Source organism: Hypomesus transpacificus, chromosome 12, assembly GCF_021917145.1.
Source record: "Hypomesus transpacificus isolate Combined female chromosome 12, fHypTra1, whole genome shotgun sequence".
Lineage (NCBI taxonomy): Eukaryota > Metazoa > Chordata > Actinopteri > Osmeriformes > Osmeridae > Hypomesus > Hypomesus transpacificus.
In genome coordinates, this window is record NC_061071.1 from 8,605,102 (window position 1) to 8,629,843 (window position 24,742).

The following is a 24,742-nucleotide window of genomic DNA, read 5'->3' on the forward strand; positions in this document are numbered from 1 at the left end:
AATCATTTGGTCATAGCGAGAGACCAGAGGGATGAGACAGGGAGAGGAAGGGAGGAAAGAGGGAGGGAGGGAAAGAGACTGAGAGAGAGGGATGGGGGTTTGTTCCCAGACACATACTGCACACGCAGTATCATAAATAGTTTCAAATTGTTATCAGGTGGCCTGGCAGGCAAGCGACACATGAAATTGCAGAAAGTTAGCTGGCCTCATAAATAAATCTGCGTTTAATGAGCCTGCTGTGCATCCCCCACTCCCCTCCCCGAGAGAGAAAGAGAGACAAACTGACACCCACACACACCAGGCCGCTCATAATTGACAGTCCAATATCTGTACATATCAGCTACCTATCTACTGTATATTATGATGCAAAATCTCCAATATATTTTTGAAGCACCACAATTTTGTTCCTTGTTCTTTTTTCCTCTTTGTGAAAGGGGACATGATCACAATGGGAATCTGGCTCTCATCACAGGCAGCCGCCATTCCTTAATTGGAGGAAAATGAGTCATTCATCTTGACCTCTGATCTGTCGCTTTAGAAAATGATGTGTCTTTCGATCTTACTATCCTTTCACTTGGCCCCCTGCACAGATAACACAGATAAACTCTGGGCTACACCATTACAGCAACACACACACACACACACACACACATACAGTACAACCACACACACACACACACTCAGGATGGAGCGACGATGGTGTGTGTCTCATCAGGGCTGCTTGTCTGGGCTGCGGCGTGCCCTGCAGGAGTCTGGCTTGTGGGGGCTGCTGGGTAGTGGTCCCACTGAGCACAGTGGGGTCTGAGTCCTCCTTCACCACACGTGTGAACAGTGACTCACAGATGCAAAGGACAAACAAGAAGACTGGGAAAGAAAACAATCGTTTCACAATTTGTACCGAAAGGGAAAAAACTCACTTGTTTTTGACAGGAGTTAGTATTTGACTCAATATTTAATGCCTTGAAAGAAAAGCACAGACATCTGTTGTTCTCCTTCTTAGGAGAGATTGTGTTTTCTAAATATACAGTATGACGTCTTCACAGAGGCCCTGGCTCATGTCTGTTTGAGGAGGAAGAGAGACGGCAAAAAGGTGTCCAGATCAAGAGAGCAACGTCGTGCTCAGTCAAACCAAACAGAGTTGAGCCAAATCATTAGAAAATAGGTCAACACAAATGACCAAGTTAACAATATATCTCTTATCCTCCTCTTGGCAGCTAGATTTCAAAACTTGTAATTTTCCACTGCAAAAACGTCATTGTTGTTAATCGCCCACTCACACACATATACTATCATCATTCATTAACACTGCTGTGTTTCAGGTTGGCCTGGTTTGGTTGATGTCAACAATGGCAGGAACCATATGAAGGATAGTTTGAGAAAAAAAGTTGATTTAGGGAATACATTTCCAGGGTTAATTTCATGTCACTTTTTCTTTTACAAACAAGTGGGGATCGATACATCTAAAAGATTTCAGCTCAGTAACAACTTCTTTTGGCAGTGTTATGTTCCCTCTCTCACATTGAAATGTTCATCGTTTCACTGATATCAAAATAGCACATCATAAGAGCATAATAGCGACCATATTGACAACAAGTTTCGATTACATATAATAACAATAAATAGTCTTGATTGTAAGTGCTGGTGGGGATTGAGTGCGGAAAGAAGAGCAGATTTGGCAACATCTGAAGGAGAATGTCTAAGTAGCACTCCCAGTCCGAACACAGAGTTCCCAAACATCTTGGGAGGCCTCTGAAGCCAACCAGGAAGCCAATCCTCCAGTGAGCAAGAGCAGGACACGGTGGAAAAGCAGCCTTCTGTTCCTGAACGACCAGGTCTGTCCCAGGGTGCACTGGGCCTCTCATCCTGAGGTATTCTGTTGTCTTCTCCATGACTCTATGCCCACTGTTTCATACACCGTACTGTTAGTCCCTCTGGCCAACCGGAGCCAGTGTGTGTGTGTGTGGGTGTGTGCATGCGCGTTGTCCTCTGTTCCACACGGGGGTCAGGATGGGGATAGGAGGTTATCTGGGATGCTCCCCTGAGTCAGGGGGGCTCCTGGGGGAGGTGTATGGGGAAGGGGGGGTGGCCCCGGGGCTGGAGGCTTTGCTGCTCTCCTGTCCGTGCTCCCGGCGCTCCGCTAGCCCTCCCGCCTCTCTTCCCTCTCCCCTCTTCACTCCTCCTCCCTCTGTTCTGAACGCCTCCTCCGAGCCCCGGCCGTCCTCGCTGGACTCGGCCTCGTCCGAGCCGGAGAGCAGCTCCTCGTCCTGGTATTCCTCCGCGTCCAGCGGCCCCGCCTCGCCGGCGCCCTCGCCACCCCCCGCCTCCCTCATCTGAATGTGGTGCTTGACGTGGTAGCGCTGGTTCTGGAAGAACTTGATGATGGTGTGTTTGGGCAGGTCCAGCTGGGCGGAGAGGGTGTGGATGGCCTCCTGGTCGGGGTACAGCCCCACGTCCCCGATGAAGCTCTGCAGGATCCCCAGCGCCTCCAGGGAGATGCGCGTGCGGGAGCGGGGCTTCTTGGCTGCCCCGCCTCCGCCTCCACCTGGCCCCCCACCGCTACCGCCGCCCCCGACAGCACCGGCGTCCTCCTGGCACCTGGAGTTGGGCACGGGACCAGGCAGAGGCTCCTCGCGCATGGGGGACGGGTCCTTCATCGGCGGCAGAGGCTGTCTGTGCAGGGCCTGTCAAGAAAAGCAGCAGGTGCTATCAACAACTGGGAGATACGCACTGCATGGTCCATTATAGTCATTAAAATATGTCATTAAACAGCACAGGCAGACAGTATGCCCATAGAGGAGCAGGCACTCAGGCTGGTGGGGTTGGGACTGTGGTTGTCGAGCTGCATTCACCCACACAGCACTTTGACCTGGTCCCAGACTCATCAGTAGCCTTCTGGGACTATTAGTAGGGCGGGGTGCCTAAACGCCTAAACACTGGAATGCCGGGTTATAAATCTGTGGTACATCAAAATTAAAGGACCTAAATAAAGATAATAGTAATTCTTTTTTCTCCCCCCTTCAATAATTACAGGGTATGTTTCAAATAATATTGAGGTCAGGCCAAACTGTGGCGGTATTTCTCCATGCTCTGTAGAGTGTTGGTGGGGGAAGCCTTTACAGGAAATGTGTGGGCTTGTCATTTATGTGTCCTGGTCTATTTTCACTGGGGTGTAGGACACAAACATCTTGACTGGAGAAAGAAACTGTGGAAGAAGCAGGTGGTGAGAAAGGAAGAGAAAGAGGGGTGTGAAAAGCGAAAGATTGTGCGCAGACACACACACACACACACCCACACACATACACACTCACACACACCCACACACCCACATACCCACACACACAAATGGGTGTGCCCCACAAATAAACAACACACTCAAAAAAAAGAAAAGGGATTCCAAGGGCAGCAGTGCTCTTGACATGATTTCACAACCAGTTCATCTCTTTCCTGTACAATGGCCAGCACCAAACCCCCAATTACTGTTACACATAGCACAACAGCCTTTTTTCTTGTCTGTAATTTTGTCATTACAAATGCGCTGCAGTAATCTAACTCCCATCAAGTGAGGGAAGCCAAGTGACGGCAGCGGATGAAAGGAGTGTAAAGGATGCGTCTGTCCTGGTTAGGGAGGGTCTTACTGGATACACACACACCCCGTGGGGGGCAAAGTTGTCCACAGAGACACATTAATTAATTAATTGATGTCAAACCATCATCAATCTCCTCTCTGCATGGCTTACTGTGTACAGCATGACAGGCTTTGTGTGTGTGGGTGTCATACTGTTTGTGGGTGTGGGTGTGTTCATGTGTGTGTGTGAGAGAGAGAGAGAAAGAGAGAGAGAGAGAGAGAGAGAGAGAGAGAGAGAGAGAGAGAGAGAGAGAGAGAGAGAGATACAGAGACAGAGAGAAAGAGAGAGAGAGACAGAGAGAGAGAGAGAGAGAGAGAGAGAGAGAGAGAGAGAGAGAGAGAGAGAGAGACAGAGACAGAGACAGAGACAGAGACAGAGACAGAGACAGAGCTGTCTGCAAACAACCCCACACAGAGACACTGACACACATACTGCCCAGACTGGAGCACACCAACCACTCACAGGGATCGAAACTGGATCTAAATGACATATCTCTATGTATATCCAGCCACTTTATCTACTAAGCTTCTGTCATACCTACATTCCTTTACACTCATCTGCTCCTTTATAAACCTTCTCTTTCACTGCTGCTCACCTCTCTCTCTCTTTCTCTCTCTCTCTCTCTCTCTCTCTCTCTCTCTCTCTCTCTCTCTCTCTCTCTCTCTCTCTCGCACTGCTCTTTAAGCACCATAACTAAAAAATAGGATTGTATTTTTATCATCTATAGGGTCCTTGGCTCAGCAGTCCCAGACACTGAGGGAGACTCAGCTGAGGAATGTGTCTCTGGTTTGACCACAGCTTCCTCTTCCACTTCATGAGGCATCCCAAAAGAAGAAGGGTGGGGGTAAAGAACGACTACAGGACCCCATTGCTGGTGACTGAATGGGCTCTGGCTGGCTGAGGTTGGGGGCTGGGGCTTGAGGCTGAGGCTGAGGCTGAGGCTGAGGCTGAGGCTGAGGCTGAGGCTGAGGCTGACCTGAGGTTCGGGGAGGTGGAGGACAGTGTGCAGCCTTTCACTGTGGTGGTGCCGGGACTCCTCCTCGTAGACCATGTCCCTCTCGGCCTGCGACAGCGTCAGGAACCGGCGGATGGTGCACAGGTTCTCCCACAGGGTCCGGTTCTCCGGGCTGGGGTTCTCCTTCCAGCGCAACAGCTCACACAGCCAGCCCTGGAGAGAGAAGAGGAGGGTGGCCAGACAGTCAGACCATAGGTTTGTCTTCCAGTTGATAGGGGCTTGTGGAGAAAGAGAAGAAGGAAAGAGAGGAGGAAAAGGAGGAACATCAGACGACTGGAGCAGAACAGCTGATGAAGAGAGACCGGAACAAAGACATAAAGACAGGGAGACGGGCAGACAGGGAGACAGGGAGACTGGAAGACAGGGAGACAGGGAGACTGGGAGACAGGGAGACTGGGAGACAGGGAGACAGGGATACTGGGAGACAGGGAGACAGGGAGACAGGGAGACAGGGACATGAAGACAGGGAGACAGGGAGACTGGGAAACAGGGAGACAGGGAAACAGGGAGACTGGGACACAGGGAGACAGGGACATGAAGACAGGGAGACAGGGAGACTGGGAAACAGGGAGACAGGGAAACAGGGAGACTGGGACACAGGGAGACAGGGACATGAAGACAGGGAGACAGGGAGACTGGGAAACAGGGAGACAGGGAAACAGGGAGACTGGGACACAGGGAGACAGGGACATGAAGACAGGGAGACAGGGAAACAGGGAGACTGGGAGGGCCGGGGAGAAGAGACAGAGGCCTGACTTCCTGATGACACTGTTTTGAAACAGAGATAGAGAGAGAGAGAGAGAGAGAGAGAGAGAGAGAGAGAGAGAGAGAGAGAGAGAGAGAGAGAGAGAGAGAGAGAGAGAGAGAGAGAGAGAGAGAGAGAGAGAGAACGAGAAACGATTTGATTATCTCCGCTAGACTGGGCCAGGCTCTGACACCAGCTGTTGTTTGCGCACGGCTCCCTCCAGCACACAGTGTTAATAAAGTGATCAGGGCTCATGCCCTCCTTCTCTCCCTCCATCCCTGCCCCTCGCTCTCCAGGGAGGGGCACGGCCAGATGTAGCAGATGGGGTCAGTGAGCCATGACCCCTTCACTCAAAGCCACAAGAGCAAAAATATCATAGTCCAATCCACCACTGGCACACACACACATAAACACACACACACACGTGTTCATACAGTACGGCAAGCTCATCACTACACACATAAAAAAACAACACAAAAAAGGGACCTCAAATCATACTCTGAGGTCACAAGAATAGCCCCTCCCAAACCCCCTCCCACCCTGCTTTCCCTAACTGCCCCCTCCTCACCACTAAAGTAAAACAAGTAGGGGCTGTTGTGGATGGAAGGTATTTGCAGCATCTTTGATGAGGACTCCTGTAGGGGGCAGCTCTGCATGCTGACGTGACTGATGCTCCTTTTATCTCCCGGACGCCCGCATTGTTTATCTGTCAGCGTAGACGTGACGGCACGCCACACTGACAATCAGATACCACGGCCTGGACAACCAGGAAAACAACCCAGCCAAGCCTAACCCTGCATGCCTGCTACCGCAGTATCCTCCGCCCTTACACACACACACACACACACACACACACACAAACACACACATGCACCCACACACACACACTCCCTACTTCCATGTCACCTCCATGTTCCAAAACCATTCCTCCAGCCAAAATACGGGAATGGCAGTGTGTGTGTGTGTGTGTTTGTGTTGCTGCCGTCAAACTTTATTCAGCATCTCGCTATCGCTTCATATCACGCATTCCTTTCCACAAGATAGCACTGAAGCCGTGGGTAAGAATCCACTGGATGGGAGAACCCAGCGCCGTGTGCTCAGGGGCTGACCTGGCTCTTGTTGGCGGCCACCTTGGCAAACATGGCCTGGGACACCTTGGCTCGCTTCATCTCCTGCTGGATGTCCTCGTAGATCCCCGAGGTGATGTTCACAAGGGACTCTAGCTTCAGGGGCACCTCCACGCTGGGCACGGAGGGTTTGGCCTGCAGGCAGGGAGGGAGGGGCGGCAGGAAGGAGAAATGAAAGGAAAAGAGATTTTAGTGTTTGAACAGTGTCTGCCTTGGTAGGAGTCCCTCGGGATATCTACAACATGCCTGCACTTGTTTGTGTTTTGTTATTGTTTACGGGTGTGTGTGTGTGTGTGTGTGTGTGTGGTACAGTAGAAGACCATATCCGTGGGTTGTAGGTGGATCTAACATAATATTGCTGTTGATTTGATCTTTGCCTTTACAGGTGTTGGTGTGTCCATCTTTGTTTGTGTCGACCTGTGTGTGTACCTGTGTGTGTGTGTGTGTGCACCTGTGTGTGTACCTGTGTGTGTACCTGTTTGTGTCAACCTGTGTGTGTACCTGTGTGTGTGTCGACCTGTGTGTGTACCTGTGTGTGTGTACCTGTGTGTGTGTACCTGTGTGTGTCTTTGGCCAGAGGAGGTGGAGTTCTGATTGGGTGTCTGGGACAGATTTGGGTTCATGCTGCGTTCGCGTTCCTCCTGGTAAATGCGGTCGCGCTCCCCCTCAGGGAGGTTGAGGAAGTTCTGCATGGCCTTCAGGTTGACCAGGAGAGACTGGGAGGCCGAGCGAGGGTCCTCCTCTTTACGAAGGATCTCTGACAGCAAACCCTGAGACACACACACACGTGTGCCCAAACACAGACACACACACAGACAGACAAGCACGCATGCAAACACACACGCCCATGCACACACGCACACATAAAAACAAGCATACATGCAAACATGCAAACACACATGCAGGGACAAACAAAAACACACACACACACACAACCAATGTCAGATGCTGAGAGCTTGACAGGCGGCGTTCTACAGAGCAAAATATTTTCCACTGTGCCTATCCCAGACTCCAGAGCAGAGTCATCCAACAAAGTCATATGGAAATGTCAGTATCAGTGTTGTGGAATTATATTCAGCTTGGGGCACAGTGGAATGGGGTTTGTCGACACAGCTCCTGGTGTTACAGTACCTGTGTTCTGTTGAAGGCCACGCGGGCAAACACCGCCTGGGAGACGCTGGCCCTCTTCAGCTCTTCTCGGACTTGCTGGTAGATATCAGAGGACACCTCCACGGCCGAGGGGTTGTGCCCAGGTTCGGAGGGCCCTCCGGGGGCTTTGCAGACCCGAGGGATGGGCGGGTGGTTGAGAAACTGCTGGTTGATGGCCTGGGGGTGCTGGTGGGCGAGCAGGCGGCTAACGGCTAGTTGCTGGTTGATGAGGTGGGCCATGGCTAGCTGCTGTCTCACCAGCTGAGGGGAGAGCTGGGGGGGGAGCAGCCCCCCGGGCCCCAGGAGGGGCTGGAGTGAGGCGGAGGGGCTGGATGGGGGCACCGGGCCACGCAGTGGGGGGCTGGGGTGGTGCTGGCCGAGGGGCGATGGTTGTTGGGATGGGGGGGGGAGAGCCTGTTGAGAGCTGGGGGGCTGGGTATCCCCTGGGCCCCCCTTCAGGGTCACACCCCCACTCCCCAGGGGGCCCAGGTGGGTTGGGGAAGTCAGGTGGGAAGGGGGGCGCTGTCCGAGGATACACATGTCAGCCATGCTGTCTCTCTCCACTGTGTAAACAAACACAAACAAATGAGGATGGGTTCAAAAGACACAGTGCTAGGAGTTTATTCAGATAATTTGGCTGTCACCTTACTTTTAATGTCTGGTTTATCACGGCCTGACCACATCCTCTCAAGGTATTCACCTGTAGTTGGCAACGAGACAAAACACAGTTAGGCTATGGAAGGAAATGACATGAATCCATGCATTCACCAAACAATGGTTTCAGATAGGTAGACATGGTGGCACTTAGGGCATCCAGTCAGATCTGCTTCATGACTCTGTTAACCCAATCAGCGTTCCTTCAGCAGCCTGATCCCTCCCCTCCCAAGAAGCCATGTGGAAGACTGCAGTCAGTGTGTTTGAGAGGGGGCCTCACAGCTGAACTAATGCTGCGGGCTGACTGGAACCTGAGTCCTCCCTATCCCTCCAGCCCCCTCCAGCCCTCTATCCCTCCAGCCTTCCATCCCTCCATCCCTCCAGCCCTCCAGCCCTCCAGCCTTCCATCCCTCCATCCATCCAGCTCTCCAGCCCTGTCCCTACCCTCCTCCCTCCGTCCTTTCGCCCCTCCCACCTTCTTCATCAAACGACAGGGAGTATTTACCGTCGTCGCCCCCCCACTTAACCCACACTCCTCCGCACGTGTCTACTTTGATTTGACTCCTGGGGTAAATGAAACTGTCTTGGGATAACTGTGTGTTTGTGTGTGTTGGGGGGTTGAAAGGGTGAGGGGAGGTAGAGGAGGGCGGAGTTTCAACTGTGAGATCGGTTGGTGGGGAAGGGGGCATGGGGAGGACGGTGGTGAGAGGGGCGGGGGCAGGGGGATGGGTGGAAGGGGGGGGTCGGTGAAAGGGCCGATCTCGGTTTATGGAGTGGGAGGGCCGGCTGCTTCTGATTAGAGGCTAAAAGTGTTTAGTTTTCCCTGCTATATTAAGGGTGACATTAAAGGATAATGTGAACCATGCGTCATGGGGTCCCTCGGGGAGCTATCTCAATGGCTGCCTACCACACACACACACACACACACACACACACACACACACACACACACACACACACACACACAGAAGCACACGTATGCACATACACACACAAATACACAAAGGTCCATCTCAGGGGAAGCTAATACACACTGACTCTGTGAGCACAGTGGTCATGTCACCACTGGTTAGCATCACTAACGTCCAAGAGGACATGAACGCACCCACCCCTATGGAAGCAGTCTCTACTATACCACCGGATCTGTTACCATGCCACAGAAAAGCTCAGCACTTGTCCAAGAACATTCTGAGTCGACGTCAGTGTCAGCCAATCATATGTAAGGTTGTTGAGAAAGAGAGGCGGGTTGAGACGAGACGGGCCCTGTGGTTGGTTGGGAAGAGCGTGACGAGCAGGAGACACACCTCACCTTTAATCCTCTTGTACCTCTTGTACCAGCGGCCAAACTCTTGGCATTTGGACGTGGACACGTTGGCGTAGTAGGAGCTGTTGACTATGGCTGAGATCATGCTCTGAACAAGGAGAGATGGAGGGGAGGACATGTGTGAGAGACACAGACATCTAGGAGCAACATCCTGGATCCTTCTGGAACAGACTGAACTAGAGATACGCTCAGCCTGTTACAAAGCCACACTTTCACATGAGGAAATCTAAAGATACATGAGCGTCAGTCTTATACTGCAGACTTCCGAGCACACAGACACACACACACACATACACAGACCGGTACAGGCAGATAGCTTGTGATTGATTAGGACACCACCCACATACTTTGCTTAATTACTGATTATATCATGACCAAGTCCATAAATCTGAACACAATATGACACACTCTTAAGTTATGACTACAGGGTGTGCAAAATGGGGGACTGCACAGATGTTCACTGGAGTATGTGTGTGTATCTGTGTGTGTGTGTGTGTGTTTATAACACGATTTTGAATGGGGGTAAATAGTACGTCTTCACTAGCATAGTAAAACAAACCAGGATATATGTGTGTGAGAGATAGATGGAGAGAGAGAGAGAGAGAGACAGAGAGAGAGAGAGAGAGAGAGAGAGAGAGAGAGAGAGAGAGAGAGAGAGAGAGAGAGAGAGAGAGAGAGTAGACTGCTACCTGAGAGAGAGGGCACTCCTTGGCCAGAGAGCTCTGGTTCATCTCCCTCAGTAGCTCCTTGAGGGCGTTGCGTACCGTGGCATGGTTCCACTGCTCCGACGGCAGATCCTCTAAACGGGCAAAGCTGTAACCATGGAGACGACCCATCATTACCTCACTTCCTGTTTGTTTTGTAACTTCCTGTCATCTTGGTACCAGAAGTTAATTTTCAAACAGTGGCCATGGAAATGAATGCGAGACGATCAACTCCTATCAACATGCAGATAATAGCACAGTGTGATTGCGTAATATCACACTGCCATGGAAACACAACAAAACAAACATTAATATCTGCTCATATTAATGGATAACCTATTTGTAGGTCAAATTCGTTTTGATAATTAAGTATTGTATCATAGAACCGCCCCCCCACACACACACACACACACGCACACACGGTTCCAGACCTCTGCAGAAGGATGCGGAGGGTGACCATGTGGTAGACGTCCAGCAGCATGTCTGCCACTGTGGCCTCGGGGGCGTCGCTCAGGAAGTGGATGGGCATGGGCTTCCAGCGTCCCACTTTGATGATGCCTGGAGACAGGAGAGACAAGCACACCGGGCTGAGTGGATCATCCCTACCTTCACCTGGGAACATCTAATACCATTGTGCCTGCGTGTGTGTGTGTGTCTGTGGGTGTCTCTGCCTCATAAGGTGCACACGAGAGAGGGAGACAACCTTTGTGTGCATGTGTCACCATAAATAGGCTCTTCATCAGCGGCAGTAAACCTCACAGCTGAACAATGTCAGAGAGATAAAGTCTTATCTATTAGTGTCTTATCAAGCAGGGGAAGAGCCACCCCCTGCCCCAGGAGCCTCATTAAGCACCAGGGACCCGGTCCTGCCTTTTATAGCGGGTATCGTGCAAGACACCACTGATGGGAAGTATAGGTCAAGGCTAGGTGTGTCAATCTGCAATTAATATGGGTTATGAAAACACATTCATGATTAAGGATAAATCCTCTCGAATAGGTGGAGCCAGAGATAGATAGTTCCATCATGTCCAGTAGGTAAACTGTACAGTTTGAAGTATGAAGATATTTTTCTATGACAAAGTATGATTGATAGTGAAATTGAGGGGACTTTTATTTTTATTTTATTTTGTCTTCGAAGTGCTAATGATCTCTCTCTCGGAGTGTTCTTCTATGTTGTAAAGGGAGAAGGATGGAGAAGTCTGATAGCTACATCTGACAATGAGACCCTCCCTCCGCCCCTCCCTACCTCCCTCCCTCCCTCACTCCTCTTGTGTCTGAGAAGCATCCTAAGATGTGTACACAGACACATTCCCCTGGCCTTCACCAAGACCATGGCTGGAACTGCTAAACTAAACAAGGCTAATCGCATTAGGATCTGCTAAATCAAACACAGACGCAAACCAGCCCTGGCCTGCCAGCTTGCCTGCCGTATGTGTTTGTGTCTGTGTGTGTTTTGTGTATATTTGTGTGTCTCAATGGCATGAGTGTAGTGGTGCTGGGAAGAAAGGAACAAAGACAACTTCTTCAAGTCAGCTCGAGCTGATTAATTGGGTTAGACCTGTGGATACAATGGCATGGAGGATGTTGATGTGTCATTAGAACTGATCCTGGATGGATCCATACATCAGGGCCCACAATGCCATCGAAAAATGCATAAACAGGCGGCATATGGACACAATATGTTTACTCCTGGAGTAGTGGGAAAAGTCCATATTCAGAATTTGAATAATGACATGAATAGTCTATTCATATTTGAATAGTCACACGCAAAAGAACTCTTGCTAGCCTGCCTTTGAATACTAACTCTTTGTATTTGAAATAATTACAACAAAACAACTTGCCCCCTACATGGAGGGCCAAAAACTGAGAAATCCAAATAAGCAATGAGATCCTTTCAATTATGGCTCTACCGATCGGCCTAATTAAAGAAAGAACCAAGTGGCCAGAGAAGAGTTTAAAAATACAGCGTGGCCAAAGTTATGCCGGACACAATTTAATCAGGGAGAAAAATAGCAAAGGCCTCTGTGTAATTTTGGTCGTAACCACAAAGAGGGGGAAAGAATGCCTGACTCCAGCCAAAAATTATTCATTTAACATAAAAGCTCATTTCAAATAAGAAAGGCTCTCCATCTGGGAGGAGCTTTGGAGGGGGCACGGGGCGTTGCCTGGTTGGGTTCAGGCCCTGTGTTTACGGGATGGAGCTGGAATGTGGAACGCTTTGCTGCCTTTCTGCGTGTGTGCGTGTGTGTCTGTATGTGTGTGCGTGAGTGTGTGTGTGTGTGTGAGTGTGTTTGTCAGGAGTTCGGCCTGCCGTCGTCTCTGGATCAGACAGGGGAAGGTATTTTGGGACCTGCTCTCTGCTTGCACTCTCACAGCACTGCTGTTTGGTTTTGTTCTTGTTGTGTTAAGGTTTGCTAGATGTGGTGTGACCTTCACCGAGGTTGAAGGTCAAACTTCAAATGCTGTCTGCTCTTTCCCATGAACCACTGTACTACACTGTGTCTCCATTACTGATGCCAAAACCAAGCAATTTTATGCACTTATGTATGTCATCACTGGGTAGACCCAGAGACAATAAGAGGTGGTTGAAATCAGAAAAGTTTGCTTGATTTTGCTGCTAACCACGTTGCTTGCAAACTTAGATGCACACCTACACACTAACGCACCCACACAACCATGCATGAAAGCATGCTACACAAAAACACACACACACACATTGACTGACTGACTCACCTCGTGCCTGGACAGCAGAGTTGTGTGAGTAGCCCAGAGCTACGAGAGCTGTCTCCACCAGCTGGGTGAAGAGGATGTCCTTACGCACCAATACAAACTCAGCGTGTCTGTCACGCCCCTCCCCTTCATAGACCACGCCCCCGGACATGCCCCCCTCAGCCTGCTCCACCACACAGTACACTGGGATCATCAGACCTGGGGAGAGAGAGAGAGAGAGAGAGAGTAAGAGAGAGAGAGAGAGAGAAACAGAGAGAGACAGAGAGAGACAGAGAGAGACAGACAGAGAGAGACAGAGACAGAGACAGAGACAGAGACAGAGACAGAGACAGAGACAGAGACAGAGACAGAGACAGAGACAGAGACAGAGACAGAGACAGAGACAGAGACAGAGACAGAGACAGAGGATGTCCGACAATGAGTGAACCAATTAAAGTGACGAATTAATACATAAATGGATGAATAAATGGGAAAATGAATGAAAAGACAGAAGGTATGCTTAGTACTACTACCTACCACAGTATAAACATAAATTTATCACTGACATAAAACTTGTTACAAAATCACTCATTGAACAGAAATGAATCTATGTCATGCATTTTGTAAAAATACACAAGAACCGGTTGGGTTGCTATCATTTTTATACGTCAAGAACCATGTGCTATTCCAACCCTGAAGCCTTATAAAACACAAGTGTGTTATTCCCCAAAGAGCTGTCATTCACAGGTTATCAATCAAGCTACTGACAGGCCAATGACAACTGAAACCCAGCCAAAGCCACACTTCCATCAGACACGCTATATCCCAATAATTCAGCTACAGAGCTTGAGTGCATATTTATGCGCTTATATGTGTGTGTGTGTTTTAGGCCACTTATGCCTGTGTGTATACAGTATGTATGGTCTTGAGGCTGTAGCATTAGTGGAGAGTGTGTGTGGCCCATTCCACCCCATAATGCTGTGGTTTGAAAGAGACTGATTTTCCTCGGTTAAAAGACCCCCCCCCCCCCTCGTGTGTGAGAAAGGAACCTACTTTCTTCCTCTTTACTTCTCTCTCTCTCTCTCTTTCTCTCTCTCTCTCTCTCTCTTTCTCTCTCTCTCTCTCTCTCTCTCTCTCTCTCTCTCTCTTCTCTCTCTCTCTCTCTCTCTCTCTCTCTCTCTCTCTCTCTCTCTCTCTCTCTCTCTCTCTCTCTCTCTCTCTCTCTCTCACTCACCCTCCTTTTTCATCCATCATTCTGAAGCAGTCATTCACTGACTTGTGTCACATTTGTAACTCCATGCTCGGGTAAGCCTGCGTGTTTGCACGCGTACGAGCGTGCGTGTGTGAGCGCGTATACCTCCGAGGGGCTTGAGCGGAGTGCCGTTGTGGCGGGTCCACGCCCCCGTGGGGCTCCCGTTCACCTCCAGACGGCTGATCTTCCCTGGAGGGGGCCCGCCGTGGTCTGGGCTCTCCTCCCTCCGCTCGGGACTGTCCGTCAGGCAGGGGCTCTCCCGGCCACGCTCCATCCCCCTCCAACCACCAGGGGGAGCACCCAGCAGAGCGTAGGGGCCTGCACACAGGGGGAGGACAGGAGAGCAACTGAGGAAAAGACCCAACAGCAGGCCACAAACACACGGCTGTCGGATCGAACAGGAATCCAAGACTTCCGGGTGAAACGATGGAGACTTTGTAACAGCTTCAGTTTGGGTCTCCTTTAACAGTGATGGCTACAGTTAAGGGTGACGTTTTAGGTGCGTTTTTGACAAGGAATACGACTACAGGTTAGCTCACTCAACATCCCCTGTGTTGAGATTATGGCGTCTCCCCTAAAACCCATTACAATGACATTACTGCTTCATTAACAACTTGTGTGACAACCATGTTTGTTGTGGTCATCTTCTCTCCCCCCCCTGCCCGCCATGGCTCATATTGAAGACATTACTTTTTATTTACAGATGACGAGAGAAGACGAGGACGACCACAACAAACAACAGAATAACAAGCCAGCATCTGGGGCAAATCACCAGCTCTTTATTTGTGTAAATTGACTGGAAGTCTAGTCTTATGTACTGTGAAGAAAACCGCACAGTCATATTCTGACATTAGAGTTGACTTCTTGCTGAGGAGATAAGAGGGCCCATCATCGTAACAGGTCGTAATCCAGGCTATCTCCCCTCACATGACCTTGTTGATCTCGCTCCAGCAAGTAGAGGCGCGGCTCTCAACTCCCAACACACACAGCCGACGAACAATAGCAGGACCAAAATGTTGCCGGTGCTTTTTTGTCGTTAGAGCACATCTGACGTTTCCAATTGAACAGCTTCAGGTTCACATCTGAGTTATGTTTCCTCCTCACCGCTTACTTTCCCAGCTACGTTTTCACAAAGACACCTAAACATACCAGCCTGAAGATGTGATTGACAGGTTCCTTTAACTTGGTTTAGAAATATGGGCATTCTGCCGTCGTCTGTGGACGTTAGCCAGTTTGTTGACAAGCTGAGGACTTCTGAGTCAGCTGTCTGCATCTCAAGGCTTTTCTTTCATATAAGTGGTTTTGTTGGCATGATAATAAACCCATTCTGGCCTGAGAGCAGCACATGATTACAATAAAACACACATGCAAAATTAATAGCTGCTTTTAAAAATACCCTTCCAACACAAACAGAATATTATTAATGGTCCCAAGCCTCTCCTTTTCTTCAAAACAGGGCCATCAGCCCCATCCTGTCTTTCCCAATAACAATGTTCTAGCCTATGATGAGTTTATAACCTGTTACAGAAGGAAAGTCAGCCTAAGTCTTGACGAGCTGACATTGTAACCTTATTGTATACACATGTCCATCACATTTTCATACAGAGTCATCTAGTGTTTTCCAATAAAACCTGTCACTGCAAGTAAACCTATGGAGCGCTCATCAGAGTAAACACGGCTTTGATGCAGGAGCAACTGAGGAATGATCATGAGTGTCTGGCCTCATTTCTGGGACTACTGTCTGTCTTTCTGCTGCTGTCCCACCTACGGAACCAAACACGCCCCAGTGGTTCCCTTGGGGGGCTCCCCTCCCCCCCCCCCCCCCAGCCACCACACATCACGCTATGGGACCAGGCCAGCCAGCGAGGCCTGCGATGGGAGAGTGGAGCTAAGTGTCGTGCATGGAGCAATTAAAACCTATAAATCCTAACAGCTCTGACCAGACACATTACGCTTTCTCTCTCTCCCTCTCTGCTTCTTTCCCAGTTCCTGCTTCACCAGAAAGATGCCTGGTCTGCTTTTAATAAACACATTTGCACGGTACTTGGGAAAAGAAGAGGCCAGGATTAAAAGCCCTCATCTCCACCCCAAACCAAGAGCAATATTAAAGTCATTAATTGGGCAGAAATGATTACCAGACTTGCATGGAAGTGAGGGGGGGAAAAGAGGGGGAGGGGGGCGTAACACCATCATGTACAGATGCCTGTCTACACTGCCAATCACAGCTCTGTGTAGATGACAATTGATAGGTACAGCTGTCTGCACAGTAGTCGAACGTGACATTCCTTCACCCTTCATTGGATTTCTGTGTCTGCTATGTGAGATATATCCTGCAGATAGAGGTTAAGAAGCTGCACTTTTCTGTGTATCCAGGTCTTTGTGGATAATGAAACGATCTGCCCCTAACTGCTATCCCTAACAACATGTCACTTTGAGCAAGCATTATTGTTCGGTTGCACAATAATATTCTGTAAATCATTTTTCTATTGTGTCCTGTCGACTTTGTTTGCCAGTACTGTATCTTTCAGCTAAATACGGTAAACAAGACTACATTGAGAGTCACTATATCATTTCACACTGACATAAATTCGAACAAACCTTATCAAAATGCTGCAGTGTATACGAAATAACAGTAATATATCTACAAACTGCCATAATAAATTCATAAACAGAGTGTAAAGACAGTAAATCAAAGCATATGTCAGGCATTGGATGTCAAGTCTGTCTGTACAAACATAGAAAACCTATCTTTAAATAAATGGCAGACCCTCTAATACATTTGTTTTTTACTTTTTCAAGTTCATCCAATTGTTGCTTCCCATCTCAGCACCTTTCAATTATGACTTGTTTGAACTCACTCTTATTTTTCTGAGGCTTGAAACCAATGCTCTTAGGTTCACAGAGGGTAAAGCATAATTACTTAAAGTCTGCCCCCCACTTCATAAAGGTCATAAAGGCTTCATCAACTTCACATACACACACAAACACACAAACACACACGCACACACACACACGGGGAAACCACTTCAAGCACATACACTGGGAAACTGCACAGACACATGCAGAGAGACCACACACACTTACATATACAGTTAACATACTGACACACATGGATGCCAAATGCAACATCTGACAATGTAGAATGTAACACACTACTAAACTATATAATGTACATTCACTCCACCCTGAACAGAAACTAGTGGTTTAAGAAGATCTACAATGTATTTCCCTTATAAAAACAGGTATGCGTGTCATTATATTGCACGATGAATGTATGAACAACATGTTCACAGCCCTTCAAATGAAGCACCAGACCATTTTGTGGAGCATGTTCAGCTTCATTCTAAGCTGGTGCTCTTACCCAGCCCCTTGGGATGTTGGTGCACTGACTTTGTTCCTACTTCCCATTTTGCACAGTCATCTCTACTCCTGTGAGAAGCGTGGTAGCAGTGGGATGAAGGTCCGGGACCTGTCCTTCTACATCCCACCCTGCCTGGCCTCCTCCATGGGGTCAGAGCTCAGAGGAAGGACCCATTAGAGAGTAAAGGACCTGGTTGTCAAAGCTCTCATAAATGGTGCTACTGTTGCATGAGAAGTATTGTGTTGACACAGCATGCAGTACAGCATCAATTCAGCTGCAGTTAATAGTTTGTTCAAATTCAAATCTTACAGCTTGTGTTTGGAAAACGCTGCCTCTGAGATAATGCTCGTGTAGCCCTCGATGTAGTTGCTTGTACAAATTTCCTCCAATCTAAACTCTTAATACCAGTTTTAAAAGTCTGGTGAAGGGTATCTCAGTATTGATCACAACATTTTTTGTTCAATTGAGTGACCTTGTGATATTTAAACATGATATCATTCCAAAATAGCCTATATGTCATAAAAAGTATATAATAGCGTATTATACCCCATAACTCCAATACTACCAGAAAATAACGGCAATAATCACTTTTAGATATATGACGAAACTGAATCTTGACTGGGTTTTCTGTTTTGAAATATTGGGTTAATTGTTCAAAAGTAAGATGCTCTAGTAGCCTACGCTGGGCAAAAAGCCATTCAGGATCAATGCGTAAATAGTTCGCCCTGAAACTATAAGTAATTTCAGTCTTTGGTAATATTGAGCATGATGTTTACGTTGACTTATGACCATATGAGACCCAGCCTACGAAACAGTGGAAACGTTTTTGCCAAAATGGGAATCGAAGGCTTACGTACAGAGCCTTTCTTAAGCGTACAGCCTTAGTTTATCAGGTTAAATAATGAAATAAAATTATATTTGACTCTATGGTGATACAATTGTTAATGTGTTGGACAATTAGATTTTGTTCATATTGGCCTCCCTCCATATCGACGGTTTGATAATAGGCTACTACTCTACAACAAATTGGAACTACAACTATTGTTGTAGTACTGCAACTACAACTTAATGCAACTACAACTGTATGATAGCTACTATTACCGTTTCCACTGCTAGAACTCCTACTACTAATAATAATCATGAAAATAAGTATTAATCATGACACTTACTATACAAAAAAAACATCTATAAACCTACATCGTATAATCATAGTATTAAAAGACTAATGTTGGGAAAATGAATAATAATGTATAGCAAATAGTAGGCATGATATTAATTTAAGTACTTACGGCATGCATAATAAACCAGGTAACCTAATTCAATAATTCGACCACAGAAGAACCAGCAAAAGTTACTTTTAAACACTCATAGAACCAAACAAGTTAAGAGATTTATTAAGGACATTAATTCATTATATTATATTTTAGCACATAGCAATCTTTATTTTGTAATTATCAGGTTAACCCGAATGTCGAATGAATTGGTTTTATTAAAAGTTTAAAATATGAAAAAATATTAACACAAAACGCAAAGGTTGTATAAAATGAGCATAGTCATGAATTTATGTGTAACGTCATAAGCTTATAAATAGGCTACAGTCGCGGAATAAAAGTGATTTTGAATAGAATTGCCAAGTGAAAAAGAGGAACTGTGCGAAGTAATACTCACTGTTCACGCGCTCTCTGTACTTCGCCTTGTTGGGGATAAATCGCTGTCCATTGATCAAATGTAGTGAATCCAGGGCTGAAGTTGAAATTGCTTTTCCAAAAGCTGATTTTCAAAAAAATGAGTACGAAGACCCTTTTTGCGGAACTCAATGACAAGGGTGACAGTAAGGGCTAACAAGCCAAGCAAGCGAGAGAGACAAGATAAGACGGATAAGAAATACACACTGCACGCTGCGCTTCGTTTGTAGTAGGCGGGCAAGAGGGCATGGACAGAGTGGTAAGTATAAGAGAGGAGGAAAGGGAGAGGGAGAAAGAGAGAAAGAGAAAGAGAGAGAGAGATCTCACCGAATCGCTTTGCGTGGTGGTAACGATCACAAGCCACCGCGGAAGGGATCCTGTTATTTATTTGTATACGTTAAAAGGTATCGGAAGTGGAAACAAGTGGCTGTTAGACCCTGCTGCTGCATCAGACTTGCAGGTCTGAGGGATCAATCACCGCATAGAGACAATGTAGGAAAGCGTTGGATAGACACTCTGCAGCGGTCCGTCTCGGCTCATGACAAATATAGAGGGACAGACAGAAGAGTGGGAGGTATCAGAGCCAATTATCTTTTCACCCTCACCCACTTGCATCATAGCATTGGTTATGTAGTCCCCAACTTTATGAAATTAAAATAACTCAGTCAATATCGCCTGAACTTGGGCAGCTTAAAACGTGTTTGCCCTGAAAATAATGATAATAGGTAGCGGATCATTTTGCATTAGGCTTACAAATAATATGTTCGCTGAAGGCTATGTGTGAATTAATCGTTCCATATGGATTTGTAATCATTCTGATAATCAAATGTGTGCGTCAAGGATAAGTAAAATGGCTATTACCTTAAATAGGCTGGTCTAAACTTGTCTTAAGGCATATGTTTACTTCTGTAGCCTATCAGTGCACCATAGGCTAAACATATTATAGGGCCTATACTCAATAAAACGATCAGTTGGATCATGAGGCGTAGTAGGCTTATTTGCTTGCAGCGGCACAATATCAATTGTTCATTCACCAAAGCGCTAACCTGTATAGAATAATAAAACCTTTATTTCTTTATTCAACCTAGATTGGCCAATATGTCTGGAAAAATATGCATTTTTCGAGATCATTTATACAGCTGTCCCGTTTTCTTGAAGTTTGTTCCTAATATTTTTCATCTTTCTGTTAAGATTGTCTCCCTTTTTGACTATAGGCTGAATGACCTGACGTTTCAAGAAGGAATCCTTAAAATAAATGTTTATATAATATGTAGGCTACACAATTGAATTAACATTCAATCTACAGTTTTTCGTTAAACTGACCTCTTCAATCTACATTTGAAGAATTTAAACTAAAATAATGTCTGGCAAAATATTTGCGAGTTTACGGTAGTCATCATATGTCTATAATTTCAAATCGTAGGCCTAACGCATATTTCAAAATAGGTCTTTAATTGGTGTTTTCAGAAGACGAGGAGAAAGCTGGTTTTCAATCAAATAAACGAATCTATAGAATATTTTATTTTCAATAACTCAAATGTTGACCGAATAAAAATACATGGGCCCCGATCTAATCATCGCGGTTTCCCTTCTGTGTCTCTATTCGGTGTAAAGAAATATAATTCGGACTATTTCATTAAATAATGGAACATGTAGCATTGGGATTTCGTTATATGTTTAATGATTGCAATCTAAAAGAACGACAAGAGAAAGTGAACCAAACATGATAAACTCCTAATAATAGCCTAAGTGAAATACTTAAAACTGTCTAGTCTCAGCCAACCTTCGGCTGTTTTTCAAAGAGCCAAATAGTTTTTATACTTCAGTCATTCAGAACGCCAGAGATGAAAACACTTTTACAGTAGGCCTGAAAGATCAAACATAAACCTAGTTTTTATATATTATGTCTTACGCTGGTATGTCTTGGTGTGTAAAGGCCTGTAATGTCAGTCAACTTCCCACCTTTTTACCTTATATTTGTCAGATCATTTTTATATACAGTATATATATATATATTTGGTTTTGTGCATTTGATAGTGGTGATCGATGTTAGTTTACGTCATTTACTCAGTTATTGTAAACTATTAACTAAATAGAAACAGATTAATCATTGTAGTTAATAAAATCTATTGGAAAAAAATGAAGACATTTTGCTAATCAATAAAGCTAGACTGCAGCATCCCTGCACAAGAAACCAGTTTTGTGTGGAGGGCAGTAATCATTGTCTACTTGTCCACAAAAAACAAAGATGAATGGGGCTCAAACTGCCCAGCAGTCAGTCACACATATCTTCACGCCAGAGGCCTACAAAATGCTGTGGACTTTCATATTGTCCCATCCAACTAAAGAAAGTTCTATCCAACAGAGCAGGAATTTCATCGATGCTTCTCCCATCCTACTCCGGTCAGTCTCACCCTGCACAGGGGCCAACTCATACAAACCACTTCACCCATTCCCTCACCAGACCACCTCCTTCTGCCTGCAGCTCCTCTGGCCTCCGCCCTCCCTGGTGGTGCAGGGCCAGGTTACAGCCACCACCAGGGAGGGAGCTGTGTCAGGCTGCCATGTCTGCCCTGCATCAGGTTAAGTGCCTCCGACAGCCAACCACAAAGTTATTGGCCAGCAGTGTGTGAGTGTGTGTGTGTGTGTGCGTGTGTTTAGTGTGTGTCTATAAGTTAGAAAAGGGGAGGCCTGCTTCACTTGTAAAGACGCCTTCTCTTGCCTAGAACCCACTAAAGCTTTGTATATTTGCTTATAGTATTTATTTAGTAAAAAAAAAGACAAACAATATGAGTTCTTTGACACTAGTTGATTAAAAAAGAATGGGTGTAGAATTGACTGTGAGAGGTCAGAAGAGAAGCTCTACTGAAAGCTTCAAAATGTCTCAACAGGAGGGACAGGACAATACGTTGAACACCCTAGTGACTAGTCTACCATGAAGGAATACTGCCACCGTGTGGTCGATGCTGAGCAAACCAGCCAAAACCCCTCTGAGAAAACAAGGAAAAAGTCCCAGACAAAACTCAGAGAGGAAATATGGAGGACACCTTAGGAGGAGCGATTCAGTGAGGGATCCTCTCCTCCAGAGATGGTGTTGATTCAGAGAAGTGCCGGCCAATAGGCTGAATAACATTCAGTTCCAGGACTCAAACAACTACAGAGTGGTAGCTAAGCTAGCCTGCTTCGCTGGCTAAGTCAGATAAAGTAGCCGATAGCATCTTACTGTTCACCTAAATGAGTGGTGCACTGGTACAGACCTTTCATACCATTCTGTTTCAAATGAAAAAGGAACTTTATTTTCCCCACAGTAGAAACAGGTCCATTCTGTATTCCCCCCCATTGGTTGAATCTGCTTCATACCTAGCATTCTAAGAATAATTGGCTGGCATAGCTGATGACTTGATGGAAACCTCCTCCCAAGCTTTGCCATTGGATGACACTGTGAATTTTAAGCAGCTGTCGCCCTGCTATTGATTATTGTGGCCAAGTGCAGGGGGAGTTGACTCAGCTGTTTTCTGCTCTCAATGCCTCTGGAACGCTGGAATCCAACTCATCTGGTGCTCCAACAGTGTGCCAGGGGTCTTGGCTGGGGACCTGACAGCAGGGATGTAGATGTGTGTCTGTGTGTGTGTGTGTGAGTGTGTGAGAGAAACAGACTGCCCGCATTGTGTGCAAGTGTGTATCCTACTGTGTGTCAGTCTAGTAGAATGTTGGCAATAAATTGAGAGTTTGCTTGTTTGTGTCTGCTTTGTGTGTGTGTGTGTGTGTGTGTGTGTGTGTGTGTGTGTGTGCATACAAGTTTGTATCTGTGTTTACCATGTTGTGTTGGGGTCCAGAGAACTGAGCTGAACAGAGAACGGGGGTCAATGGGCGTGTGTCCAGAGCAGCTTTTATGTCAGGTAATCCCACTTTGCTTTTCTAGAAAACGTGAATAGCATTCGAATCACTGACTAAATTTTTGGATCTCATTTTCATGACAAAGCAATTGTCTGGTTGATAGACCTCCACTGGGGGATATAAAAAGGGAGTGGGGGGGGGATCAGAGAGACAGCCAGCGCCACTTCACACACGGGCTTAAGGAAAACTACCAGGGCTGAACTCAACATCAAAGATGGGCAGGGTGAGTACTGGAGGACAGACGGTTTTAAAGGAACACTCACGTTTCTTAGCCTTTTCTTTAGACAACATTTCAGCCTAAAATTCCAAATCTGCCGAGAATGTCCATGCAGACCCTGGAGATATTTGAAAATGCTTTACAATGTCAGAGAGCGCTCTGTCATTTGATTCGTACACGGGAAACATCTATCGAGCAGGCCGGTTAAGAAGTCTTCCTAGTAACCCTAACCCTAGTAACCCTAATCCGAGTAGTCATGGTAAACTGCGAACGAAAAGAGCTCTGTTTGGTTTGGAGCTCTGACCTCTCTCCCTCTCCAGATCATCTTCTTCGAGGACAAGAACTACCAGGGCCGTCGCTATGAGTGCGACAGCGACTGCTCCGACTTCCACACCTACCTGAGCCGCTGTAACTCCATCCGGGTGGAGAGTGGAGCCTGGGTGCTGTACGAGAGGCCCAACTACACTGGCTACCAGTACGTCCTGACCAGAGGGGAGTACCCAGACTACCAGCGCTGGATGGGCCTCAATGAACGAATCTGCTCCTGCAAGATGGTCCACTTTGTAAGGCTCTGACCCCTTAGGATAACGTGCCGTAGCTTGGTCTTGGGTGATGCGGGGGGTGTCCTGTGCACCGGATAGATGAGGGTGATAGTGTGTCGCTTTTGTTGACTGTGATTTACTGAGCTTGCAGTGGAGTGTTTGTCCTCACAACTCATGACTGTTGGCGTTGTGTAGAGTAAATGGAGACAACTGATACGTTGCCATACAGAAGTGACTGCTCTCTGCCCAAGAAATTCTTCTCGCCCCTCTCTTTCTCAACTCCACTGATGCCCCCCCCCCCCCCACTACCTCCTTCCTCCCATCCAGGCTGGCGTGGCTCCATACCAGATCCAGCTGTACGGAAAGAAGGACTTTGCGGGCCAGGTGTTTGAGGCGACGGAGGACTGCCCCTCGGTCCTGGAGAAGTTCCACTGGAGGGAGGTCCACTCCTGCAAGGTCCAGGGGGGCTGCTGGGTCTTCTACGAGCACCCCAACTACAAAGGACGCCAGTACTTCCTGGAGAAGGGAGAGTATCGCAAGCCCATGGACTGGGGCGCTGTGTGTCCCACCGTGCAGTCCTTCAGACGGCTGACAGAGTAACCTCCTCACCCCCACCACCCCAGCCCTCCCTCTCCCTCCGGTCGTACCAGCAAGCCTGCTCCTTTTACGACACCACCGAGCTAGGGGCACCAGGGACACACCACCAGCCGAAATAAAAAACCTGAGTGGAAAGCA

The 24,742-nt window shown here is 47.2% G+C and overlaps 2 protein-coding genes across 3 annotated transcripts; one reads left to right on the forward strand and one right to left on the reverse strand.

The window, feature by feature from the left end:
- Window positions 1-933: 933 nt before the first annotated feature.
- Window positions 934-19,946, reverse strand: LOC124474729 (DNA-binding protein SATB2-like). Its single transcript, XM_047031126.1, has 12 exons — window positions 19,335-19,946; window positions 14,411-14,623; window positions 13,078-13,272; window positions 10,776-10,902; window positions 10,330-10,453; window positions 9,626-9,728; window positions 8,312-8,362; window positions 7,645-8,225; window positions 7,071-7,283; window positions 6,496-6,648; window positions 4,603-4,794; window positions 934-2,681 (listed from the first exon to the last, which is right to left on the reverse strand). The coding sequence occupies exons 2-12, from the start codon at window positions 14,577-14,579 to the stop codon at window positions 2,022-2,024; spliced, it is 2,568 nt and encodes an 855-aa protein (XP_046887082.1). The 5' UTR covers window positions 14,580-14,623; window positions 19,335-19,946; the 3' UTR covers window positions 934-2,021.
- LOC124474730 (gamma-crystallin S-like) lies at window positions 19,531-24,742 on the forward strand. Of its 2 annotated transcripts, XM_047031128.1 has the most exons (4): window positions 19,538-19,610; window positions 21,816-23,471; window positions 23,786-24,028; window positions 24,335-24,742. In XM_047031128.1, exons 2-4 carry the CDS (start codon window positions 23,463-23,465, stop codon window positions 24,605-24,607), a joined length of 525 nt encoding a protein of 174 aa, XP_046887084.1. In that variant the 5' UTR covers window positions 19,538-19,610; window positions 21,816-23,462; the 3' UTR covers window positions 24,608-24,742. The 2 variants fall into 2 exon arrangements, with proteins under 2 accessions (XP_046887083.1, XP_046887084.1); XM_047031127.1 differs by lacking the exon at window positions 21,816-23,471 and having other exon boundaries at window positions 19,531-19,610.

Excerpts from the sequence above, each read along its gene's own strand:
- LOC124474729 (XM_047031126.1), bottom strand. The coding sequence starts at position 14,579 with ATGGAGCGTGGCCGGGAGAGCCCCTGCCTGACGGACAGTCCCGAGCGG. Across the intron at positions 10,903-13,077 it reads CTCTGCTGTCCAGGCACGAG|GCATCATCAAAGTGGGACGC; the intron begins GTGAGTCAGTCA and ends TCCTGTCTCCAG. Across the intron at positions 8,226-8,311 it reads TGATAAACCAGACATTAAAA|TGGAGAGAGACAGCATGGCT; the intron begins GTAAGGTGACAG and ends TTGTTTACACAG.
- LOC124474730 (XM_047031127.1), top strand. Across the intron at positions 24,029-24,334 it reads CCTGCAAGATGGTCCACTTT|GCTGGCGTGGCTCCATACCA; the intron begins GTAAGGCTCTGA and ends CCTCCCATCCAG.